This window comes from Ciona intestinalis, chromosome 10 (assembly GCF_000224145.3).
Source record: "Ciona intestinalis chromosome 10, KH, whole genome shotgun sequence".
Lineage (NCBI taxonomy): Eukaryota > Metazoa > Chordata > Ascidiacea > Phlebobranchia > Cionidae > Ciona > Ciona intestinalis.
In genome coordinates this window covers 2064178-2082627 of record NC_020175.2, presented here as the reverse complement: position 1 = coordinate 2082627, position 18450 = coordinate 2064178, and the positions used below count along the sequence as shown (strand labels likewise).

General features: G+C 33.2%; 2 protein-coding genes and 1 long non-coding RNA gene across 7 annotated transcripts in view; 2 read left to right on the top strand and 1 right to left on the bottom strand.

Annotated features, from left to right (window-relative positions):
- Positions 1-480: 480 nt before the first annotated feature.
- On the top strand, positions 481-11004 carry LOC100175367 (Meckel syndrome type 1 protein). 2 transcript variants are annotated; one of them, XM_002121359.5, is made up of 12 exons: positions 481-744; positions 2119-2287; positions 2662-2745; positions 3084-3280; positions 3616-3744; positions 4259-4363; positions 4680-4788; positions 5315-5495; positions 8259-8381; positions 9123-9376; positions 10059-10251; positions 10559-11004. In XM_002121359.5, exons 1-12 carry the CDS (start codon positions 668-670, stop codon positions 10684-10686), a joined length of 1749 nt encoding a protein of 582 aa, XP_002121395.2. In that variant the 5' UTR covers positions 481-667; the 3' UTR covers positions 10687-11004. The 2 variants fall into 2 exon arrangements, with proteins under 2 accessions (XP_002121395.2, XP_018669336.1); XM_018813791.2 differs by having other exon boundaries at positions 587-744; positions 3087-3280.
- On the bottom strand, positions 6524-7531 carry LOC104266120. Its single transcript, XR_717422.3, has 6 exons — positions 7306-7531; positions 7124-7238; positions 7004-7033; positions 6845-6874; positions 6717-6766; positions 6524-6595 (listed from the first exon to the last, which is right to left on the bottom strand). It is a non-coding gene; the product is annotated as an uncharacterized LOC104266120 (long non-coding RNA).
- A 1801-nt stretch (positions 11005-12805) lies between the features above and the next one.
- The window catches only part of LOC100177694, a 9153-nt gene continuing 3508 nt past the window's right edge, over positions 12806-18450 (top strand). For 2 of the 4 annotated variants that reach the window (XM_009861655.2, XM_002125148.4), the window contains exons 1-9: positions 12824-12964; positions 13130-13249; positions 13590-13705; positions 14635-14826; positions 15763-15898; positions 16336-16407; positions 16887-17014; positions 17445-17630; positions 18106-18293. In XM_009861655.2, coding sequence (XP_009859957.1) covers positions 12934-12964; positions 13130-13249; positions 13590-13705; positions 14635-14826; positions 15763-15898; positions 16336-16407; positions 16887-17014; positions 17445-17630; positions 18106-18293 — 1169 coding nt within the window. In that variant the 5' untranslated portion in view covers positions 12824-12933. Of the gene's footprint in view, positions 12965-13129; positions 13250-13589; positions 13706-14634; positions 14827-15762; positions 15899-16335; positions 16408-16886; positions 17015-17444; positions 17631-18105; positions 18294-18450 lie in introns of all 4 variants that reach the window. The other 2 variants (XM_026836431.1, XM_026836430.1) reach the window with 2 other exon arrangements.

Here is an 18450-nt window from a genome sequence, read left to right as displayed (position 1 = left end):
AAAAGCGAAACCTGCGTTTTTTTGTGCTTTTTTGCGTTTTTTTTGTTCTCTCGTTTTTCGCTGAAAACACTGCCTCTCGCCTTTCTGAATGAGAGCGGCCACGCTTCAACAATTTTACGTGTTTGTCACGTGGGTAGTACACTTCTCAATTTTTTTCGCCACGCAACTTTCAAATCAGTTTTTTGAATTTCACGGTGTTTGAGCTGGAATATCTTTGGTTATACAGAACCGATTAAAACAAGTAAGGTGTCGTTGGAATTAGAAAAACACACTCTATCGATTAAAGCGAAGTACATTTGGGGTGTGTTTAGGCCCTTTAAAACTTTCACATAACGCTTGATTTTAATAACTTAATCGAATGACAACCAGTTTGTGACAAGTGCGTTGTAATATGTTGTGCGAAATGTTATAACCCTTACGGCGTCGTAGCGACGCTGATTTAAATTATTTAAGATCGAATAGCTTTTTCGTAAGTATACGTTAAAAGTTTGTTCGATTTTGAGGCAAGGTTTCGCAGAATATAGCCGAAAACAGTTATGCAAGAGAATTTTTGTAAATAGGTGAATGTAATGAAGTTAAAACTTGGTTTTAATCACCAGAACTTTGGTATCACTATATTCGTGCTGAACTGGAAACTTGTGCTGATCGTGTTGTGTAGTCTGTCGTGATGGATCAACTTTATGAAAAAGATATGGGTGGTGGGACTTACAGATCAAGGGATCCAATCAAAAATTTCAGAATTAAGTATGAAATTTTAAATTTACAGGAAAATATGGCGTGATACATTTTATCTGTTCCGTAACTGGTGGGTCATCTTTTACCTGGTGACCAGTAAAACTTATGCTACCAAAATGTTTCTCAAGGCTTACTGACAGTCTGACACTACTGTATAACTTTTTAGGAAAAATTTGGTCGTTTTTGTTTAAGGTGACCTTTAAAAGTACGCGAAAACTTGCTTTGTCACCATAATTCTAATTCCTCATAATTCTTATGCATTTATTACACAATAGTTATGCTTTTATACAGGTGTATGGTTAATTGGTTTTAAAATCCTAACGAATTTAATTATGACGAAATACACAGGCTATTGGTACCTCAACTCTAACATGCATTGTATTAATGATGCAACAATTTAGCTTGTTTTATACTAAGAATATACAGGGTACCCAGGAGCACTCTGAATAACATGCAATGAATGAAACAAAATACAGACTCGTCGTAAAATAAACACGCCTTGATCAGCTTAGCCACACACCAACTGGTTATTGTTATGCAATCAATCCACCTGTGAATCCATACTTTTTCCCAACAAAATTCTGTTTGACTGAGGGTAATGTTTGCTTTTAACACGGATTGTCCTATCAATGCGAATCTGTTTTTGCCAATTCAAAAGTATGATCTTTTCAAAACATCTTTGCTTATGTAAGGAATATAGCTGATAACCAGTATATTTTTTGGTCTTAAACTATTTTTTACTGATAACCACAGTATGGATTTCTTTTTATTTTTGCTCAAATTTGTTGTTAAATTCAGGCCATGCACTTTTAATTTCACTTTTTGCATTACATCACGGAATAACGTGCCAAATGTGAGCTAATACATTTTCGTATCATACGTAATCTATAGCTATTGTCATTGTGGCATAATTATTAACCTGATAACCAACCAACGGCAGGTGAAACGCCGCACTTTTTTGTACAAAGTATTATACAGTGAGGCCTTAGAAACATTTTAAGACCAAAGCTTTTACTGGTTAGTGGTTACCAGCTAAATGATTACCTTAACAAAGAACCAGCCTGATTCTTAGTTAAAATGGGTTGCTTCAGGCCTTCAGGGTTATATGGCGACAAAACACTACAGCCTTCTTCTCTGTGTTATGTTGAACTCACATGTTTATATGCACTATTTAAATCTTGTATGCACTTTTTTTTTAAAAAACATATATATGCACTCTTTGTCTCTTTGCATCTGCGGTTGCGGTACAGAAAGAAAATCTTCCCCCACCTTCCATAGGTATTTACTAATGGGTGTTCTAATATTATATTACTATAATGAGGCAAATGGGAAAAACACTTGACTAGTATTTTCCTTAGACAACTATATGAACTATTCCTATAGAATCTCACTACAACGACTTAGTTCATCTACAATTGGATTTCTGGCAAAATCTACAGAAGGTGAACCCACCAGTGCACAAGGCACAACCACAACCACAAACCAATACGGACAAACAATTATGGAAAGTGAGGAACTCACAGTACACTGGCAACAGAAATTTTTTTCCCAGGTTCGGTTTTATACAATATTTGTATTGGAAAAAAATCCATATACAATGAATTTCTTCGCTAAAATTTTTGCATTGATTTTTAAAGATAATTGATGAAACCCTAATAGGACAATATAGTAGATTCAAGATGTGATATGCCATTGCGCAGAATTTCTAATAATTGGGTTAATTATGGGATAAATCCAAAATTTTAAAGGTCGATCAATTCTTCTATGTAGATCTTTTTTCAGTCTGACAAATATGCATTACCTGGTTAGTTAGTACATAGTTTGTACATAGAAATAAAGTATTATGAAGGGAAAATGTTATCTATATATTTGTTACTTATTTATCTTTATATACTTCCGTTTTTTCATTAACGTTTCCACATTTAGAGGGAAATGGAATTTTATGGATTTGAACCAAACTGTACTTCAGTAACCGATTATAAATATCATGCTGAAGTTGACAAGCTCAAGGTAAGATACACGGCGGCTGTATGCTGTCCCATGAGCGGTCATAGGTAACATTTAAAAAAACTTCAAAATAAATTTAATCTTTCAATAATATGTTGTGATTGGATGCTACTGCTTATTGTTGCAGGCAAGAAAACAAAAAGTTAAAAATGAAAAAGTAAAGCATCTGAAAGATAATGAAACTAGTCAACATAAATTTCTCTTGAACTATTTTTTGTTCTTTGGAAATTTCTTAGTAATGAATTGCAATGTTAGCGAATTACATAGTGCAGCATGCAGGGGCGTTCATCTCTGTAATAATTGTTGTCATAAACAATATATATTTCCAACTTTTCTTTCAGAAGGGTTCAGGTCGACCAAACAACCGCATCTTTTCTTACGTTGGAAATGAGAGGTTTGCATCTTTGGAGGAAGCGTACGTAACAATTACTACATCCGATAAGGAAATGAGGACAGAACTTGCAGAGAGGATAATGGAGGTGAGACGGAGGAGGAATGTTGATTCTTCCAACACCGCAACCTCATGGAAGATTAATGGGTAGATCACTTTTTAATATTTTTAATGTTTTGATATTTTTGACATTTTTAATATTGGTTTGCCAAAACGAAAGTTTGTTCTTCTTTGTGCTATTTTTACTAAGTTATTGTGTATTGCTGGATGACTTACATGTGGTGCAAGCCAGCAACACCTGTATTTTGTAATTATGAAAGCAAATATGATTTAACAATACTAAGTAATAACTTTTGCAACAATACCCTTGGAAACTTCATGTATTCACAATGTAAATTTCACATGTTATATTTGCATTTACCATAGAGAAAAATGGTTAACTGTTGCCATAAAAAATTTCATTCATGACGTCTTTCTTGCAGAGGAAAAAGCGTGGCAGGGATGAAAATAGTGGAAGAGAAACCGACTGTTGAGTTTCAACAAAACCACCATGTTCTCACAACCCCTGTTCATACTTTAGTAATCATGGCTGACCTCAGTCCCCAAGAACAGTAAGTAATGTGAGAAATTTGTACTTTTTAAAGTTTAAACTTTTTGGGCTATGTGTATATCCTCTATGCAATAAAAATAAATATGAAAATTTAATATAATATGTAATATTTCACACTTTGAACAAAATTTGGCGTGAGATCATTGCTAAAAGTACTAAACTTTCTACTTGTCATTATCCTAACCCATTGCCATTGGTCATTAATTGGTTGTCCAAATTGTCAGCCACACGGAGCTAAGTCTTGAAAAGACGAATTCCACTAATCATATGAACGACAAACATAGGCAGCCTGGATAATTGGGTAATAGGTCAAATCTGGCCCAAAACCCATGTTCTTCACAAGGACCTTACAGAACATGAAATGGAGTAGCTAAAACATATCATGTCACTCCTGTTTCAAAAATTGACGGGACTTGTTCCCCCTACAATTCTGCTGCACACATCAATGTTAGGGGACATACGGACATTATTACCATCTTCTTCCACAGGGAAATATTAATAGCGAATTGTTTCAGACTTGGTAGGGCTGAGTTTGAGAGAAAAATCTGCACAGTAGAATTTGATGATAACAGCGTAATGAGAGTCACTCCAGATTTCACGGGATCCAGACCTCCATATAGGTCAGTTGTTTTAAAATTATTGATGTTATATAGTAGGGTGGGGGAAAACGGATTAATTTAGCACATAATATCAAAATATCCTGATTGTGTTTTAAACAATTAACAACGGTGATACATTCTTTGAATGTTCTTTGTTTATTAAATAAAAGGAAAAGTGTCCCATCTCCCCCCACCCTAGTATACCTATTTAAATATTCTTCTTATCAAGATTAAAAAAATGTCTGCAGGGTCTTTACTTAACGTAAATTGTACTTAGAATAAATTACTTTGAGCTATACTAGTACAACAAATAAATAGATGTTTGATTTCCACATAGACTTGAAGAAGGAGGTTTAGGACGTGATGTTTGGGAATTCCGAATCGATCATGTTTCCAACAGTGTGAGCAAGATGGAAGCAATGAGAGAAGCTAAAGTTATATCAGAGGTGCTGTACTATATATCTTTTACGTTTTTTTGTTAAAACTGTAAAAAAGAACAGTGTCTATGCATTTTTTCTTCATTAAACGAACACATTTAGGGTAGAATGCAATTCTCTTAACGTAGTTTTCTTGTTAGATAATATTTAAGTAATTTTTAACATGGATACTTTCATACTTAAGTACGTTGCAGTCTTTCTTCGTTTGTCAGCTTAGTAGTTACATACAAACAGATTTTTGTTACCAAAATGATTTCCATGTATTTTTATATAAAACAGATTTGTTGTATGAACAGGTTCTGATAATATGTAATGTTAAATAAACCTGCTATAATAATCGAATGCAAGCTCAAAACTTTTTCATTTTTATATTTTTTGCTCTCGAGTGCAACTGCATATCATACATGCTCAGTGCTCGGCCAATTTTTTAGTATAAAAAAGAGTAAAGACGCTCGGTCACGTGCTCGGTACATATCTAATATACACAACTAAAATTGTTTTTTTTACAAACCAACTTAACCTCAAATAATTCTAGTTGTACCGCAAACACCAAGTCTATCTTAAAAGTCTTGTGAGCGCAAAGTTTGAAGAAATTCCAGAAAGAGTATTTCGACTGAATGTTTACGGGGAAGTGGTATCAGCTCAGTCGTTTCAGCAAAATGATCTCCATGTTGAATTTCTTCTTGATGTGCCAAGAGACTGGTCTTGTGATCCAGGTTGGAAATGTTTTGTTACTAGAAAGTGTTTGTTACTGTGTTTGTTACTAGAAAAACCATATGTTTAGTTTTTTGTAAGTGAAGAATTCAGGGTTCTCTGTTCAGTGCTGCTACCATACCGGGCATGTGTGCCCTTGAGCAAGGCACCTAACAGTCATTGGTTCAACCCAGTGGTCATTGATGAATTTCCTAAATTAACAGTTCAAAATGGAAAAAATAGACCCAGAATTACCCATTAGTTGTTTATCGTTTATGGTTTTTTTTAACTTTTGTCTTTGTTTTAATTGTTTTTTCTTAACTTTTGTCTTTTTTTTACATATTTATACCTGTATTTAAAGGTACTATGTAGGAATTTACCTTAAACCTGAGTATTCATGCCTGATTGGTGCTGTGTTTAAAATTGCAAGAACAAGGGTGATCATAAAAGGATAGAAAGGTTTTCATTTCATTTTATAACTATCAATTTGAAGAATAGTGAAGTTTATTTGTAAAAAAACAAGCAACATTGGAATGCTGGTACATCTCATATTTGAAGTGCAAATTTTACTTCAGATAATTTTACTAACATATGTTGTAACATTCAGCAATTATACGAGCTTGGTTGGCATTAGGTATGTCCACGTATACAGCAGCGTATAGGTCTGGTACTGTAAGATAGGATACTGTGAGTTCCTAAAACACCTATTTCTTTATGATTTTTAACAAACAACAACCTTCTTTTCGACACATATTTTCTGGTTTTCATGTGGGGTAAATCGTGGTTTGTCATTGGTACAAAACATAACTCAGCCGTGCAGACTTTATTATACACTTTGATCAGACAAAAAATTAAGGAGGATTAAAAACAGTCCTGTCTTACCCTCCTAAGTTTTTGAATCGGTAAAGTTACACCTGTTGTATGAATCGCTAAACAACTTGTGTGTTTTGATATATTTCTTTGACTTTTTTTCTATAAATAAAGGAATGATGGTAGAATAGTACTAATTCACCCTATCACCCAAAACTTGTGTATATAAAAACACATCACATAGTTTTGTTGTTTTATTTATTGGAATAGTTGAACGAATGGCAGAGTTATTCAATCTTTCTGGTTTCCATATCTGTTAAAATAAACAGGGACGATAAACTAGTTTTTCAACAGTTTTGTAATATTGTTTTAAAATGTTTGAACAATCTATATTGAATAATTAAAAATCATGCATTAGTGAAAATATGTTTTACCTGTCATTTTGTTAAGCATTTCAGTTACTGCTCAGGCAGATTTTCCAAATCTAAACAATATTATGTTAAAATGGTTAGAACAATTTTGTTAACACATTAGCAATGTTGAACAAAAGTTGTAAACTAACCTTTTAAATCATCAACGTTCTCGTTAGAATCTGAAATTAAATCAGTTATATTATTAAGACTTTATTAATATACTTCTTTATTAAAGTACAGCTAAAAATAATGTGGACCAACAAACATAAGTGATCTTTTTTAAAGGCAAGTCAACGATATTTTCATACCTTCTTTTCGCTCCATTTCCCTGTTCTCATCTGTAATATAAACAATATAAAAAAGACGCAAATTGGACGAGTTTACATTATTTCTAATGATGTACATAGTTACAATATATATTTGCTTACCTCCGTAATGTCTACGTCTTAAGTAATATCTACGTCTCCGGCCCCACCAGGCCTCAGAGTCTTGCACCATCATGAGCATGCCGAGCAAAAAAGCGACGAGTAGTAGCTTGTTCATCTGTAAAACATGCAAGTTACTGCAAGTTATCAAAACTTGCAAATCGTGCAACTAAATTTGTACCAACCTTGTTTTCCTTGCTTTGCAAAGTAAAGTACACTTGATAGTCACTGCTATTTAAGCGATCTTGTAACAATAGGTAGGAAACAGCCCTTATTTAAATACTGCGACCAATTTTATTTTCGATCTGCAGCTGTCTATCTTAATGATCACCAAAAACCATGAGAACCCGATTGTAGTCCAAAATTCCGGATAATGGGACTATTGAACAGATTTGCCACAACCCAGTCGGAATGTGAGAAAGGAAACTATAATATCCTTTTTGCATTGTGTTAGAACTGGCGCTTCTGTGGGAAACATATTTTTTTTTGTCTGGCAAATCATTAAACTTAATCAATAGTGACAAAGGTCTTCCTTTTTATTCGCATGGTGGGAAGGGAAGCTATATTGTTCCTTTTCACACTGTATTAGAATAGGCACTCTTTAGCAAAATGCATGTGAGAAATTTCTGCATTAGTTTTGCTGCATATCTGCATTTTGAATAAAGTATTTTCTGAAGTCAGTAGGTTTAAAATGTTTGGCACAGACATCTTTCTGTAAACAGCATGAATGCCCGGCGCCAAAAACTTCAACAGTTTAAAGACACAACAAACATCTGTAGTACATATCGCTTGTGAAACTTTAAAGTTTGACGTATCGAATTTTCTAATTAAAAATAAACAGAAATCACCATGTCAATAGTTTTTTCACATACCACAGATAGTATTTATTAGGCGTAAATTTTCATTTGAAACCAACTTGTAAGAGCGTGTTTCGCACAACTTTTAAGTTGTGCGTTTTGTTTTCACCAGTTTCCTTTGAGCTATAATACATGTATAACGATCTCTATTAATTTAATAATTTGTAATAACATCTGGCGGCCAGAAAAGTTTTAGATATGTTTGGCTCCCTAATTTTCTCTGCACTATTACACACATTAAAACTTACCAAGCTACCAACTAACATCATCTGCTCTTACAGCTCAACTATTATCGGGATGCACACACACTTGTAGAACAACACTAGTGGATGATGTAGAGTTTGCATATTTCTGCCAACCGTTTCACTATCACATGTTCCTGGATATGGAAAATATCAAAGAATGTGAGTTATTATATTGTTGGCCCATGGCATGTAACCATGTTGTATTAGAATACGTTCTAATATGTTCCATTCTGCCATATGAATTTAATAGTCTGACTATCATGCGTACAGTGACCACTGACCAACCAATGTTTTAAAAACAAATGAGTCGGTCATGTAGTTTTTGTATAATGATTTTTCTTAGTTGTCTTACATTCTACAGTTCATCCCCCACCACATCGCAGTTGTACAAACATCAGCAGCAGATTAAAATTTTGGGTAAAGCAGAAGGAGACATTAAAAAGCTATAAGACATTAAAACAAGAAGTTATAAACCAAAAAAATAAAATTTGTTCTTTCATGCTGTCAGCCTGTGAGCTAAGCAATAACAGCTGAGGTTCCGGCAGAATGATCTTTTGCGATCCCGGTCTTACTGACTGCAACCCAGAGAAATTTTTAATCCAGCATAGTTGGTCAAATGGTAGTAACAAGAGAGACATCATAATAATAAAAACTTACAACCAAGCATTTAAAATATACACAACAGAATGAAGTGCATAATGTAAACACTACACACAGGAAAATAAAAGTTACAGTCATACATTTATTCAATAGTCACTCTGTACCATTACAAGTTTAACTATACCCTCAATTTTTTTTTTGTATTTAAGTTCATAAACTGAAGACTATTTAAACCAGCCTTATATCATCAACTCAAATCCTAAATATTTGACTTTATTCCCAAAGTTACTTTATTCATAGTTGAGCCGCTCGAATGGCCCCGAATCTTCGTTCATGTTATTTCGTCTGACACGTGGGGTCGTCGTCGAACTGAAGGTTACGGATACCTCACCATACCCAGCACCCCCGGTACCCACACGTACACAGTACAATGCTGGCGACCTCTTGGTAACGCTGGCTACCCAGCAATTGCTGCGGAGTTGCGACGATTTTTCATTGGTGGAAATCCAGAGCTTGAGGATATATCTTATGTTGCCGTTCCCAGCACTTTCGAGGTGAGCATAAAAGAATTAATTTTGTGTTTCGGTACTTTTGTTATCTAAGCAGCCATGGTGGGTAAAGGGCCGTTGTCAGCTTTAATCTATGGTCTACTATACCTACCCCATAGTTGTATCTCAGCAGCTATAGTGTGTAAATGGCCATTGCCAGAAAAAAATCAATGGCCCACTGGCAAAATCTATGGCCCACTGCCACTATAACTACCCTATAGTTGCAATATATTGTTGACATATTGGAAGCTGGTGATTGAAAATCATTTTCACAGTTTCCCCATAAGGTAAAGTGTTACTAAACTTTGACTGTTTCTAGTTTTTATGCTACTAAAGTTTATAACAAAACATAAACTTTATTGTGCTTTATTTTTTTGATTGAATACATAAATGTTCAGTTATGTTTTTATGGGAAAATACCAACTTATGCTGACGGAGCAATTTTTTGCACATTTCAAACTTCATTTTTAACTTGATCGCCCAATTTCGTTACCCAATATACAGCGTCTGTTCACTTAAGATTAATCAAAACTTGATTAATTTTAGAGTTTTCCATGTAATTACCTTGTTCTTATCAGCAAAAAGTCCTTGGCATGCAACGATGCAAATCTCGTCCGTTATTTGAAATATCCTCTTTACAATTTTACATTATGTCTTGGTATATGTGATAACCTTTGAATGTTTTCAGGGAAATCGATTAAACAAGTATGGTGTGCGTACGGAAAGCACAGGCAGCGTGACTATCAAGTTTAACTCCATATTACAATGCAAAGCATTTAAAGACGTTTCTGCATCTGCTGCTGTGTCAAAAAAGAAACTGCAGAACGCTTTTCAATTGATGAAAGGCAAAGAAAAAAGCGACGCAATCTCTGGTGTAATGGGCAAGTATAGTTTTCTATCTACTTAACTTTTATTTGTCTTTTCAAATACGGTAGATAAGTTTAAAAACTTTTATACAGTTTAACGTTTAAAACAGTACAACACCGACCTAAAAATTAAACATTTATTCTGAAAACAGTTTAAAAAAAAAAATTAAAAATTAGTCTATTATGACAAAACTTTTTCAAAATACTTTAAATAAAAACGACTTTCATGTTATGCGGTATATTTGTACCAATTTCCTTTTATTGCCAAAATATTAAACAAATTCGAAACCAACTTTAACATCATCTAACTCTTGTTTTGCAGATGCCTTCCACAGGGCACGCAAGAAAATGCAGTTGGCAAGAGAAAATATTCCGCTTGAAATACGAGAATCCGCTCAAAAGATTGCCACCACAAAACAACAATATACGTCCGCGGAAAATAAAAAGTGAATTTTCCCTTTTTTTGCAAATTTCTATTTTTTCGTAATAGTTTCACTTTTTTCTGCTTCCATTTCATTCTATTTGATAATTTACAGCTGCACGCTTCTGCACCAGCATAACATAATATTGTACTTGTATACCCTGTAGATTTATCTGTATTATCTTCAAAAAACGAAAAAGCATCTTTTTATATATAAATATATAACAGAGCTGAGCTCTGAAAAATGGACATTGTTGTATAACAATATAATTTATAAATAAATATCATAATATATGTAAATATACACAGGTAAAAAAAAGTAATATTAAATCAGTCTTGAAATGGTTGGTGTCGTTTGTAATGTTTAAGATGCAGTTGATCAAACCAATCCTTAATTCATGCAGTTTTAAATCGAAACATGTAATTCAAAATTTATGGATATAGTAGGGTGAGGGAAGATGGGACACCATTAGCACATAGTATCGAAATATTGTGATCGTGGTTTTAACAATTAACAACGGTCTATGGGAGTCGTGAGATAACGGTTTTATAATTCTTTAAATGTCTTTGTTTGTTATTAAATGGGACAAAAAAGTACATTGAGAACGTTTCCTATCTTTCCCAGCAGACTATAAAGTAATCTGGGGAAAGATGGGATACCTTTAGCACAAAGTTTCCAAATATTCTGATCGTGTTTTAAACAATTAACAACGGCTCTTGGAGATGTGACGATACGGTTTTAAATTTCTTTCAATGTTTTTTTTTGTTTACTACTGAGACGAAAGAGTAGAATAAAAAGGAATCCCATCTTTCCCCACTCTACTTTATATGTTCACACGAAAGCCTCACTAAAGTGTTCGCTTGATTATGTTATAGCAGAATGGGGGAAGATGGGACACCTTTGGCGCATAATATCCAAATATCCTGATCGTGTTTTAAACAGTTAACAACGGTCTATGGGAGTCTTGAGCATATAGTTTTTTAATTCTTTGAAAGTTCCTTGTTTACTACCACATTGGACGATAAAATAGAGTTAAAATGTGTCCCAACTTTCCCCATCCTACTATATCTTAATATACTTTTGCTGAATCGTAACGACAATAGATGTAATAAATAAAAAGTCTCATTGTATAGATGCTAATAGTCGATGCAAAAAATTATTTAATAAAATAGACTTACATATTTCGTATTCTTACAGTTTGTTTTTGTCTCATAAAGTTAGTTTTGGATTTGTACTCGCAAGAACAAAGTTAGCACGCAAACGTCATAAGCGTGTTATTTGCTGTAGTATCCTTTTTACATGGTAAAATGTTAATGCAGATAGCCGATGGCGAATAGTAGTATACAATAAATTATCAGAAATCATATTAAAAACATGATTTAACAATATTGCGCTAAAATAAGCTAATTCAATTTTGATACGCGCATAAACCGATGGTCATGCAAAAATATGGTCACTACGTGCCCAATAACGCAGTAAGCGAATTAGCAAATGACGACTTTATGCGAATCGCTATTCGCATAAACATTTTACCATAAAAGGGTATAACCAAAGAGATTGGTTTTAATCTCTTTGGTATACCTGTTCGAAGAAAAAGCATCTATATGACCACTTACGTGCTCATTAATATTAGTTTTCTGTTCGTCCATTGCACAAAAATAAAAAAGAATAGAACGCGCATCTCCAACGTCGGCAAAAAGAGAGAGCACGATACACTCTCTCTCTTTTGCGGGTCGTTCCCGTTTACTATTGTAGTCGATGGATTCGAGGGCGTTTTATGTAGTTTTTCTTTATTTTTGACTTGATTTAAAGTTATAGGGCAAAACAACTATTTTCTAATATACAAATATTTCTAATAAACTGTTTGCTTGAAGGTTTTTAATTAAAATTAATAAATAATTAAATTTCCTAAAAAGTGGTAAACTGTAAGCGTTAACCTACCAAATAACTAAACTGGCCTAATAAACTTGAATAGTTGGTGTAGTTTTTGAAATAAACAGCTAAAACCTCCTAAAACTACCACGCGCCTATCTTTTACAATGAAGACGAAGGGAAATGGGGACGGAGTTGGTGGTCACGTGAATAGAAAAAAGAATATATCACTGTTTTGGGCAGTTGCGCGTTCTACTCTTTTTTATTTCTGTGGTCCATTGCGGAACTATTCTCTTTCTCATGGGACTTTCCCGCATAACATTTGTTTACAAGTGTTTCGCAAACCGAATTTATTTCAAAAAGTTCATGTATTGTGGTGTTGCAGACTTGTTTTATTTAAGGTATGGAACCTAAAACAATAGAAGAAATCGACGGTTAGTTAGCACAAGCATACTTATTCACGTTAATTATATTAACTAATGAAACATAAGCAACTTAAAAAGCTTTCAGTTCTGTGTAGCTCAGCAAATGCATTTCCAACGCGTTAATTGTGCACATAAACTAGTACGGGAATCTTAAAGGTCATGTTTTGTCTTCAGGAAAACCTACGTATGTTGAAGAAAACATCGCAGCTAGAATACCCCAGCTTGAATATTATGAAGAGGTTCCTGGCATTGGGCGAGCACTAATTATTAACAATGAGAACTTTATTTCACCAAGTACTTTTATTATTGTTGTTCTGATTCTTCAACTTACAAGCATAATTAAAGTTTAGAATATGTGTCTTAAAGGGGCCTACCAACGCAAAATTAAAATTTGTGTATTAATATAATGATAGAATGTGATCTAAAGGTACCATCAAAGTTTTAATCTTGGCATGTAATAAAATTAGCTTCCCCCTTCACAAACTGTTTTTTTGTAATACTTTTTAAGAGTTTTTGCCAACAAATGATTTACTACATGTCATAAGACATAAGAAATATTTTGAAATCTTCGCTAACATAATCGTAGAGACAAATAAAGTTATTATTATTATTATTATACTCTTCATTCTCACAGATCTTCCCAATCTTCCTCATTCAAAAAAGGAGGCGGATGCCATCCAAGAAGTGTTGGAGGCACTTGGGTTTAAGGTTGATCGTCATGACAACAAAATGCTAAAAGAAATGGTCGAGGTAACCGTTATGCTGTTGTGTAATACTATTATTATTCCACATTGTAGTATTAGTGAGGGGTAAAACTTAGTTTTGATGTTTCCATGATTACATAAATGCCCTGCTAACAAGACAATGGTAAATTGTTTCAAATGTAGTATTTTTTACTCTTTTTTACAACATAAAATAATTTTATATGGCTTCTATGGATAACAGATTTGCCACATGCATTGAAGTATAACAATACTGTAGAATAAACATTTCAACACTACTTATTTTTATATTGCTTCTTTATTTATAGCAGTGGTTCCCAAACTTTATCTACTCGCGTACTACTTTTTGGTCCATGCAGCGGTCTCGTACCACTTACATACCAGCTTGTGAATGTTAAACAAAAATGTCGCCTGATTATTTATGTAATATTGGGCAAGAATTCGTAACACAAACTTGACACTGCCTATCTCAAAGTTGTGCGTAAATGTATGTATATGCCAATTAAACAGGGTAATAGACTGTAATAAACAATCTGAATATGTTACAGAAGTAGGACTGGCTGCACTGCTGTATATTTACGATGTTTTTCTCAGCCAAACATCGTGTTTATTACAAAATAGTACGGATTCACACGTGGATTTATTGCATCATAATAGCGATTGTCTAACAGGTTGGATATTTTATGTAACTTAAAACACGTCAATTAGAAAATTACTAAAAAAATATCATTTGCGACCGTTTAGTGTAAACTTAATAAGTTGCTCGCGTACCACCTGGGAGACCTTCGTACCACAGTTTGGGAACCACTGGTTTATAGGAACAAATTATCAATATTGAATTAGTAGTAACAGTCTTGAAACCATTTCTAGCTTAATGCACAAGCAAGCTATTCCTACAATAGCTACAAAAATATTTTATTCAATAACTTATTATGGTTCTCAATTTTCTTGCTTTAGATAATAAACTCTTTGCGGCAAGATATTCATAATTGTTGGTGCTTCTTCTGTGTCATATTGTCTCATGGAACAATAGGGGATCGAGTTTATGCCACGGATGATCACCTTGGCATCTCAGAAAATGTTATTGACCCATTTCTTGGAAGCAACTGCCCTGATTTGATCGGAAAACCTAAGATATTTATTATTGAGGTGAGAAAACTGGTGGTTTAATATAGAGATTACATATATGGGCATAAGGAACAAACTGGGCACAGGTAGTACTTTGAAACTAATGGTTATAACTTAATAATTGACCACAAAAGGTAAAGTTCCTCATGAAGGCATTGCATAATTTGTTAGTTTACTTTAATAGGAACACTGTTAATATGGGATTACAATGTATGTACTACATTTTCTGACTCAGTATGTTTAATATGAAGAAATGCCTCTTTTTATTCCATGTGGATATGGTAGTAAAAAAATATTAAAGCATATGGATATCAAACAAAATGAAGAGAACATACAATTCATAAGAATGGATCTGGTTCTTCAAAAACATAACAGATAAACATCAATTCAATCAAAAATAAAATAAAAGATATATATTTCACCTAAATGGGATTGTCAGTCTTTTATTCAAACAGATTCTATTTAAATAAAAGACTGACGATTCCATTTGAGGGAAATTTTGTTTTTGTTTGTTCTATATCCTTCATGGCACCATATCCTACTGTATATCTTAACACAAGAATTTTCAACTCTATGATTACCAGATCAGGGTCAGATTCACAGAACTTATTACAATTGTTAATAAAAACTCAGTGATTATTATTTTATAATTTGCCTAAAAATTAGGTTGAATGACTATTATTAGTTACTTTAAATTTACCTATTGTTGAATTCTTGTGAATTTAAAAAAAAATCTTTTAATTAAAGAGTATTGTTAATTTGTTATTTTCTTTAACAGTTTCCTGTTTTTTAAATAGTGTATAAAATTGGTAATGTTTGCTTATTCCTGTTTATCAGTTTGCCAACAACTATATAATTTACTACCATGTCTGGTGTGTAAACTTTTTATTTGTGTGTAAATAAAGAAAAAAAGTTTGTTTGCTCATGACATTAATTTTACCATGTTATTCATCACAGGCATGTAGAGGTCAAAATGTAGAAGAGGCTGCTGAAACAAATCCACTTCTTCCTCAAGCACGTTCAACAATTGTTCCTGTGAAGTATTCACTACCAAGAACTGCTGATGTTCTAATTTGTCATCCTTCAAGTAATGGTATGCACATTGTAGGACTACACAGTTATTTATGCTTAATAATAATTTTTACTTTCAAAGTTGTTTTCTTATGTTGTTTAACGTCATTTTTTGAGATGCCACCAATAGTATACAGTGTTTCTCATAAACATTAAGTGTTTGCCAAAGCGCAAGTTATTAAAAAGCAGAAGTAGTGATATAATTTTATTTCACTACTCAATTAAAACAACTCCAATATGTTTGCATGCTACTGTCTAGTTTAATATTAGGCTTATGATAATTGCCGAGTATGTTATAGCTTCGCAAGCAGATTTACTCTTATCTTTTAAACTATTTAAACTAAAATGTCTCTAAATGCGCATACGTATTGTCTGCATTGCAGAATGTTTTATATACTTTAGTTTTTTATGTAAAAAATAAAGCTGATATATTAGCTATTAAAAGAGCAAATATAACAGGATCCATTGCCTACATGGGACAATTTCTATCAACATTATCTGCCATGTTGAAGCAGTGTGTATTGGCCAGAGGTAACTTGTTTTGGGGTTTGGGTAGTTCGGTTGCTTTTTTCTTGGGTTTTTGATATAGATGTGTCCTGTTTAAATATATGGCCAATTTTAGAGCCAACATGCCTGCATGGGTAAATTGTAACCCCAGCCATGTGGAACCCAGCCATGTGTGCATAGAACACATAGTATTGTGCAAACAAATATATCTATGTTTGCATTAAGTTTATGTCAAATGTAATATGTGTATTACTATCAGAACCATAATATAATACACAGGCAGCAATGTCGTTTTTAACAAAAAGCTGCCACACCTTACTCCTCATACACACATTATGTGTGTGTGTCCTTGAACCAGGCATAAGATATATGAAATAGAACAACCAGATTAAGTTATATTCGTATTGGCAATATATTCAAAAAAGTTTTATTTCCAAAACACCTCTATCAAAATACATGGCAGCAACATCTTTTATACTTAAATTTATTTATTTATGTTCCAGGTCCTGAGGATCCAGTTTATTGTTTTATGGAGATTCTTACTCTCGTGAACGATCGCGTTGCTATAAATTCAGCTGCAATGCAGATGTCAACAACTGAAAACTCAATGAGGAAAAAAATTGTCTTTCATGTTAGTTATTTAATTTGTGAATATAGCAATCATTAAGGGCGTATGGGCCCACGATATAAAAAAATTTTTAAAACACGAATAAAGCAAAAATACAAACTATTATAGTTTTAAGTAGTGATACAAATTTATTTGAGCCACTTTTTTTTTGTTTGGTTTACGCCTGCCGTGTAAACACATTAGTGCAAACAATAGCACTGTTTAATATACTATGTAAATAAATTGTAAAGTTTATTAACCTTCTTTGGTGCTATTTATTTCACATATTATAAAGCTGAAGTATTTAATGTAAGTCGTATTAAGAAATTTTGAGTGAATGGAAAAACATTGTTAAAATTTTATAGTCAACAAAGTTAAAATATGTATATGAGTATTAAAAACCCGGAAATCAACTGACCAATAACATTTAACACATAGATATCTTAATTTTAAGGCCTCTACACCAGCCAGCACCATCATTGAAGAACCGGAGTTTAATAAACTGAAAGTTACTCCTATTGCAAGAAATTTGCCTTCTTCATGCAATTTAAAATCCCAAGTATTCACCAAAGTAAAGTCAAAATTTAAATCACAGCCAGTTTGGCTACTTCAGTTCCAGTTGCCTTCCGGACCTTGCAAGGTATAAAGATCAAATTTTTGTAGGTTATTATTCTGTACATTATTAAATAGCAATCTTTTGGTGGAAATATTAAAAATACTTAAAATGTGTTAGTACAAGTTGTGGCCTACTAGAGATTTGACGTTATAATTCACATTTCATGTTTCAAATTAGAAGGCCTATTGTAACACCATTGCTATATTGTTATGTAATATATTTTGCTTGAGACTAGAAGCAGTAAAACAAAAGGCCCATTGACAAAAATGAATTTGGCATCAAGACAAACTGTTGCAATGAGTGTAGCTGCAACCTAATGTAATGTAACATTACACTAAAAGCGAACAAGCAGCAAAAAATAATATAAATAAAGATTGTAAAAATAAAAATCGAACCAGGTACCTGGCTCTTTGGGTTACAGCTAAATACCTAATTTTAAATTAGCATTCAAATTTTATTTTTGTTTATGAAACTAAATCTTCCAATGCTTTAATACCAGGTTCATAGCACTGGGCAGACAGAGAATTGCAATGAGACAAATATAATTGCCCTGCTACCCGCTATAAAAGCAACAACTGGCAGTGTAAAAAAGATAGAGACTTTGTTTAATGCTGGTCTATTGTTTACTGCTGCTCAACTACAGGATGGTGGTTGGGCTTATCATTGCAGAGTTAAATTGGAAATAAAGTAAGTATGCTTGTATTTTATCTAATAACACTTAATGATTGTTTATTTCACTTGAATGAATGAATGAATGAATGTAACTTACTTTATCCACGCGTGGCTGGAAAACAACAGTCGTTATCACTTGGGTTAACACCCTTGTGCCAGCTACGAGTACCAT